The sequence below is a fragment of the Stegostoma tigrinum genome, chromosome 9 (genome assembly GCF_030684315.1).
Source record: "Stegostoma tigrinum isolate sSteTig4 chromosome 9, sSteTig4.hap1, whole genome shotgun sequence".
Classification (NCBI taxonomy): domain Eukaryota; kingdom Metazoa; phylum Chordata; class Chondrichthyes; order Orectolobiformes; family Stegostomatidae; genus Stegostoma; species Stegostoma tigrinum.
The window spans coordinates 17152405-17160563 of record NC_081362.1 but is presented as its reverse complement, the minus strand read 5'-3'; the positions used below and the strand labels follow the sequence as shown (position 1 = coordinate 17160563).

At 42.9% G+C, this 8159-nt stretch overlaps 1 protein-coding gene across 1 annotated transcript in view; it reads left to right on the top strand.

Annotated features, from left to right (window-relative positions):
• The first annotated feature begins 843 nt into the window (after positions 1-843).
• mthfd1l (methylenetetrahydrofolate dehydrogenase (NADP+ dependent) 1 like) overlaps positions 844-8159 on the top strand; it is a 140751-nt gene continuing 133435 nt past the window's right edge. The window contains exons 1-3 of the mRNA XM_048536079.2: positions 844-1068; positions 3945-4029; positions 4989-5033. Coding sequence (XP_048392036.2) covers positions 893-1068; positions 3945-4029; positions 4989-5033 — 306 coding nt within the window. The 5' untranslated portion in view covers positions 844-892. The remainder of the gene's footprint in view (positions 1069-3944; positions 4030-4988; positions 5034-8159) is intronic.

Here is an 8159-nt window from a genome sequence, read left to right as displayed (position 1 = left end):
GATAGAAGGTGGATAGAGGAGAAGCTAGATGGAGAGGAGACAGGCAAGTCAAAGAGGTGGAGATGGAACCAGTAAAGGAGAGGGTAGGTGGGGAGTTAGGGAGGAGATAGCTCAGTCCAGGGAGGGTGGACAGATCAAGGGGGTAGGGTGAGGTTAGTAGGTAGGAGTGGGGGTGGGGCTTGAGGTTGGAGGAGGGGATAGGTGAGAGGAAGGACAGGTTAAGGAGGCGGGGACCAGCTGGGCTGGTTTTGGGAATGCTTCAAGCCCCACTCCCATCTCCTACCTACTAACCTCATCCTGCCCCCTTGACCTGTCCGTCCTCCCTGGACTGACCTATCTCGTTCCTACATCCCCTCCAACACACCTTTTATTGGGTCCATCCCCACCTCTTTGACCTGTCTCCTCTATCTTCTACCCGCCTCTTCCCCCCTCCCTATTTATTTCAGATCCCCCTTCCACTCTCCCATTTCTGAAGAAGGGTCTAGGCCCGAAACCTCAGCCTTCCTGCTCCTCTAATGCTGCTTGGCCTGCCGTGTTCATCCAGCTCCACACCTTGTTATCCAACATGTAATTTACCATGGTGGTGGGCGTGGCTGGAGGGTCGGGGCAGGGGCGGGGTTTCAGCTTAGGGTGTGGTCTAGGTCGGGGGGTGTGAAAGGGGCGGGGAAATGTGGGCGGTGGGGGATGTGGTGACTGGTCAGAATTTGGGGAGGAGGGTGTGTCCAGGGAGCGGGATTGGCTGCGAAAGGGCGTGGTCAGCGGACCGGGGTGTCGGGGTCACGGGGTGTGGTCACGGCCGAAGAGGGTGGGGAAAGGGGCGTGTTTTAGATTCGGGCGCGCACGCTCGAGCCTGTTGAATTTTTTTTGTTCGCCGCGAGCTCGAGGTATTGCCATGTGGATGTCGTTGGCAGCGAGAGGCCGGGGGGCAGCGGCGGTGGTCACAGCCGGCCGAGTCGCCTTGTGTCGGCTACCGGCCGGCCACCGGGGCTGTGCTCAACGGTTACCGGCTATCGGCAACAAGGATGAACCGGCACCCGGATCCGGTACCAGGGTGAAGAAGAGCGTCAGGTAAGTCTGGGACTTTTCCGGTATGATCTGGGGGCAGAGGGAGGGAGATGTGGAGGGGGAGCCGGGGAACGGAGGTAGGGGGAAACTCGTGGGGAGGGCTTGCGTGATCTTCTAGGTTTGGGGAAGGTCCCAGGTTGGGGTAGGGGAGCTGGACAAGGAAGATAGATTCCTGGGGGATGGAATCCGGGGTGTGAAGATGGGAGAGGTCCCGGGTACGGAAGTGAAAGGTGGATTTGAAGGGAGTAGGTGTTGGAAAAATGAGGGTTAAGTTGGGCTTGGATGTGGAGAAGGGGGTGTTTAAACGATCCTGGGTGTGCGGTAATAAAAATTTTAAAGAGACTCAGGTGCACGGAAAAAGCGATCTGAGTGTGGGACACTGTTAACGAACCTGGAGCAATGGTGCGAGAGGCTCAAATGAGTCCTGCGATGAGCAAGAGGTGGTTTAACTGTATGTTTGGGGGTGTTTAAGAGGGTCCTGGGAAAGAGTGGTTTAAAGGCATATGTTGGATGGGGAGGGGGCAGTGGAAGGGAGGATTTAAACGGGTCCTGGGAAAGTTGGTGTGTTAGAATTGAAATATTGAAGGACTGCTGGGATAATAGGAAGGATGTTCGGGAGTAGAAATGGATTAAAAGGATGTAGACACTGAATTAATTAGTGGAATTAAGAACGGGAAGACTATAGAAGTCAGGACGTGGTTTAAGAGTCCAAGGAATGATTTTAGAAGTCTGCAGAAGTGTAATAAAAGGGGAGCCAAGAAGTAAAAGAAGTCTGAAGGAAGAGAAAGTGGGTTTAAAGGGGAGTGGGTTTGAAGGCACAGGTAAGTGAGAGAAGATCCTTGGTCAGTCTGATGCAGTGTGTGAAATTGGCCTTGATTATTGTTGCATGATTTGCTGATTTGGAAGGGAAGAGTAGCTGACCTATTTCTCATAGGTGAAGAATTCCTTAAAAGTGCAAGAAAAATTTGATCAATAATGCTTCTGCCATGTCTATTTGAGATCAGTGGGACCAAGTTTTTTTTTGTGAAACCGGCTTCATGATCATTCAGACAAAGTCAACTTTGACAGACTGGGCAGGTGTTTTCTAATGCTCAAAAAGCCAACGTTCTAGGGAAAGATGAAGGTGCTTCAAAGACACTTTGAAGTTCTTTTTGGAGGATTGGGGTTCTGACGTTAATGAATGGAAGGAGTTTATCATTTGAAATAGTGATAGTTTGTGCATTGGTTATTTTCTTTATCTCTAGCATTTGTATATTGGTTTTGTCTTTTTGCTCTGTCAGAGCTGACTTATACGCTATTAACATCTACACTGGACCAACACATTTTGTTCTCAATAAGCATAATTGGTCCTCTTGTCTTTTGTTCAAGACATCTGTTTTCTAAATTCCTTGCCCTCTAACCTTTCTCTGACCATCTCTCTTTCACCACTGCCTTATCACTCAGGCAGGCCCAGTGGTGAAAGAGAGCTGAGGATTGGCAATTACTTTGGTTGGTTCTAGTTTAGATGGCGTAGCAGTGGAGGAAGGATGGTGGCATTGGTGTTATTGATGGTGATAAGCTGGGTCAGGAGCGATGGATGCTCTTTAAGCTATTATCCTTCTTTGCTATCCTTATTCTTTAATAATTCGAAATGGTGTCCAATCATGGTGACTAATGAAAGTTTACCACTGTATATATTGTGTTCTTGCTTAAAATACATGACAACAAAGTCATTCGTCATTCACCCCCACCTTTCTCCAACATCATAAACTCCATCGCTTTTCCATCTTTCTCAGTGCTTCAGAAAAATCATATTGGACTCAATGTTAATAGTATTTCTCCAGCATTTTTTTATTTGAAAAACTGAAACAGTTTCTGCACTGCAAACCCACTGCCTCCTGGAACGTCTTGTGTACCCTAGTTGAAGGTCAAAAATCAGCTTGTTTGTGAAAACATTTTGAATCAAGGGACAGCTGACTCGATGAATTGTGGGTTAATCATGCCTTGACGAAGAAGCAGAGGAGATATAGGAACAAGAAACAAAACTTTGCATTTGGGCAGTGGTTAGATTTCCCATTGGCAAGTTGAGAGTTTGGTGCTGGTGATTGGAGGTTAGACAGGGTTCCCTAGAGCAATAGTTGCATAATAAAAAAAAAACTTTCCTTTGAAGCAAATTATTACCATTAGAGAGAAGATTGCAAAAGTATGTCTTTAACAGGGAAGGAGATTGAAACAGTTTATTTCTCTCCTTCTGTTCATGACCTCAAGTTGTCCCGAGTGCTTTATATCCAATGAAGGACTATTGAACTGTAGTCATTGTCGTAATGTAGGAAATGCAGCATGAGCATGGCAAGTTCTTACCAACAGGACTATGGTTAAGAGTGGATAAGGGAGTGTGAGGGTTAGAGATGCAGTTGACAAAATACACCCCTCACCCCCAATCCTGGGTATTTATGATGTCGGGGATCAATCACGAATGCTGACCATTGTTAATAGGAGCTTTTAATGGACTTCTGCCCATTCCCATTTGCCAACGCAGCAACTTTTACATAAGAATATTATCTAAGTGAAGTTTTCCATTTCATATCAACATTAAAGTTGTAATCTACAATCGTAGTAAGCAACATTCTGACTCTGCAACTTTAGGGGAGTGAAGGGGGGACCTTAACTCTGCATTGCTTTTAGATACCAATTCCAAATTTGCATAGTGTGTTTGCACTGCAATTGTGTAGATACAGTCAAAGGTGTGGATAAAGTTAGCACATTGAAAATTAATTGAAAGGTAAATGAACCCAATTTCTTAAGAGGTGTGTTGTGCATTTAATTGTTGATGCAATGCTTGTTTTTCTCTGATTATGAATACTGTGAAAGCTAACACATTCTGTTGAACTCTCCCTTAGGCAAATAATCCTGAATTGTAAAACAGAATTGGCAGTCTTACAGAAAAATGAGCCATGCTTTCACCCAGGACTGGCCATTGTTCAGGTTTGTTTTCAAGAAGTATACAAATTTACTTTTAGGTTTTTTTAGTCAGAAAGTGGTTTCAGTTCTTACCCTGTGCCACCCTGGTCCATGACTAAATTTGATCACAGACCTGTATTGTTGCTGTTATTGAGCAGCTAACAGAAAACTGGTTGTCACTGGCAAAGCTGATCATTTATTGCTCATGGATAATGGGAACTGCAGATGCTGGAGAATCCAAGATAATAAAATGTGAGGCTGGATGAACACAGCAGGCCAAGCAGCATCTCAGGAGCACAAAAGCTGACGTTTCGGGCCTAGACCCTTCATCAGAGCTTTGATGAAGGGTCTCGGCCCGAAACGTCAGCTTTTATGCTCCTGAGGTGCTGCTTGGCTTGCTGTGTTCATTCGGCTTCACACTTTATTATCATTTATTGGTCATTCTAAGTTACCCATGACTGGCTTTCTGGATCACTTCAGAAGGCAATTGAGAACCACTATGTTGGTTGTGGGACTGGAGTTACATTTAGGCCAGATCAAACAAGAACAGCAGTAAAACTTGGTGTGGGACTTGAACACAAGATCTGATTCTGAGGTAAAAGTTCTACTCATTGAGCCACATTTGACATACTCAAATGTTGATAAAATGACTAGTTTTCATTATTGTCAAGATTTGGGACCAAATAAGGAAAGGGCCATCTGTCTCACAGTTATGTCTTCGTTTACAGCTGAGACCAAATCATGTCTCTTGATTACAGAAATTTTATGTTCTGCATGTAATGAAATAAACTTTTATCAAATTAAATATAGGTATGTGATATTCTCTGTTTTGATTGATCACCATCCCAATGCTCCATCGTCCTGCTTTGTAATTTCCAGGTGCATGTGTGCGTGTGTTTGTTTTCTGACAGGTGATTTTAAAGTTTAAAATATTCACTGTTGCATCCAATGTTTTTTTGAAAGAATGATTATTTTCTTATTAGGTCACTGATAATGATATATTGGAGGTCAAAAAGATGGCAGCAGAGGTGAGTTTTTATCAGTGTGTTCAAGGTGTAAGTTGTTGATTGTTAAAACACTCATTTATCACAAGTTTACCTAATTTCCTCTCAGTAATTTAGTGAATTTTCTAATTAACATAGTCCTATCTTGGAATTCCCTCCAACAGGAAGAGGCTGTTCAGCTCACTGTGCCAGTGTCAGCTCCTTGGAGCTGTCCAGTAATCTTGTTCACTGTTTTTAGCCTGTACATCTTTTCTTTTTCAAGTTCACTGTTCAAATTCCATTTGGAAAATTTGTATTGAATCGGTTTTCACCAGCCTCTAAAGCAGTGCACATCTGTCTGATTGTTAGAAATTGCTGAGGGGAGAAAATATTTCTAGTTTTCCTGCTGGTTCTTTAGTAAGTTGGAATTTTTGTGAACTAAGCACCTTCAGTTTATTTCTCCTATTACTAAATTTATCTGCATTTGTGGCCTTCCTAATTGTGGAACAATTTTGGAATATTTCCTGTCTTAGTTTGATTCTCGGCCTTCCCGTCACTTACAGAAATTTAAGTTCCTTATCTCTGTTTATATCTCTGCTAAATTTCTGCTGGTAAGTCCACTGGTTTGTGTGAAGCATGTTTCTGGGAAAGGATTGGCAATCTCTGTATCCAGATTCCCTGAGATTGAGTGTCCAAACATTCAGGCTGGACTGTGACGTGTCTTTATCCACACTAGCAGCAGTCATGGTTTGGATGACTTGCATTGGGCATGGGACCTAGGCCAGTAACGTTCTATTGCTGATGCTGTTTAAGTTCCTATCAACTCCTTGCCCCAGTATCACTTACTCCTTGGTGTATCCCAAAGCAAGCAATTGTTCACCACCTAAGTGGTAAAATCTTGCTGAAGGACCTGTCCTTGACATTTTGGAGTGTTAAAATAGATTCAGGATCTTTGTACATGCAATTCTGCGCTGACAGCAAAATCCCTTTGAGGGCAGAATCCTTGAACTGCTGCTCCTGCTTTTAGGCGGAAGTTGCTACAGGTTTCCTGCTGCTGCATTCCTGTTTCTGTAGCCAATAGATGGCATGCCAGAGAGTAAGTTTTGCCCTGTTTCCTTTCTTCCATGTGTCCTATCCTTTCATAATTACAACTTAAGTCGAATAGCCTTATAAGCTGGATGGTTCTATTGCAAAATAACTGCAGTATTCAAGCCTCTCTATAGGGTAGATGTTAAAAATAAATAGATCAATTGAAGTGTAAAAATAGCCCATGTGAGAATATAACAAATGTGCTGGTTATTTGCACTGCTATGACTATAGATTGGAAATCCAAAACGTTACGGGCATCTTTTAACTTGCAATTCTAAAATGCCTTTTATTTTGAAAGAGGGCTGATACGGCCAAAAATAGCTACAGATGTAAATTAAGTGACTGGGTGAGCAGACAGTGAGAGTGAGAGATTCACAGCACAATCTCTTCTAAACATGTGACAGGAAATCCAAACTTCAAATCAAAACAAACTCATCTCTTGCCTGCAAAGATAACAAGGAACAGACAATCCCAGCTCACCAGCCAGGTACTGTGTGTGGATTATGCCCCAAACTGAATATGTATCTTGTGTTTTCCCTTTGAATAGCACAGAAGAGCAGACATTAAAAAGCCAGCTTCACCTCCTCTCAGGTCAGGGCTAGAGGGACTGAACGTTCTGCTGAGGGCTAGTGGGACTGAACTTCGTGCGTCTGTAGTAACCTGGTTTTGAGTGATAGCATGCACTGAAGGTCACAGTCAAAGAGCCATGCCCTGAGATGTCAGGACTGACATATGAAGAGAGACTGGACTATTATGATTAGGAATATTATTTACTGGAGTTTGGAAGAATGAGGGAAGATCTCGTAGAAACCTACAAAATTCTAGTGGTAAATACAGGAAGGATGTACCTAGTGACTGGGGCACCCAGAAACAGGGGTCACAATTTAAGGATAATGGATGGATCCTTCAGGACTTAGATGAGGGGAAATGGCTATACCCAGAAAGTGGTGAACCCATGGAATCCTTTGCCACATAAAATGGTGGAAGTCCACAATCTTGACTGTTTTCAAGAAGGAATTAGATATGGTTCTTTTGTGGTTAAAGGGATCAAAGGGTATGTGGTTAAAAAGCGAACAGGTGGTAAGTTGAGGGGTGAGCCATGATTACATTGAATGGTGGAGCATTAATGGCATAATGGCCTACTCCTATATTTTGTTTCCAGTAACCCCCACCCCCCTCCCCGCAATACAAGGAGAACAGACTTGAATATTGTGTGCTTGAAGTCAACTAAGTAGGAATCCAAACAACAAAGGATCCTTTCCCACTTAAATGTTAGAATTCAATCACAGTCAAAAGGAATCATCACAACAGAACCTCAACCAATGTCTACGACTAAGAATCTTGAAATTGGTAGTTAATTACCGACACTACTGGTGATCTCCAATGTAGTACCTGCAGCATTTAATTATGTATTGTTTGAAAATTATTCAGAGACTGACCTGTATATCTTTTATTTAACTCTTTATCTTTTTGGACTCATTTCTTAATTCTAATCTGTGAATTTGTGTTATGTAATTATTTATTCTTGTGCTTAAATGATAAACTCTATACTTTGATAACTCAGGAATGCCTTGTCAGAGAGAGAGCTTTTCACAAAGGAAATCTGTTGAAATTAACCCTGTGATGAATGAAAGATGAGTGAATAAAAAGGAGTTGTTCAGAAACTCCTATCTAAAACCACAACAAATGGGGTATCCTATCTGACCCATCAAAGTTGCACTTTTTGTAACTCTTGGACAACAGCAGGAGAAACTTCTGACCTAGACATTTCTCTTGCTGGCCACAAGATGGCATAAACAGATTAGAATTCTCAGAACTTGATGAGGTACAAGTGACCAGAAAATGATTTAAGATCCTCGGAAAGTCGTAGAATGGTTGCATTCGTGAATGAGGCTAGTCAGCCTGTTGTGTCCTTGCAAAATCTCTGGAAGATCAACTCAGCAAGTCCCACTCCTGCCTTTTCCCTATAGTCCTGCAAATTTTCCTACTTTTTCAGATAATTGTATAATTCCCTAATGAACGTCACAGTTAGATCTGCATCAGTCACATTCTTCGGCATTGCATTGTAGATCTTTCTGAATC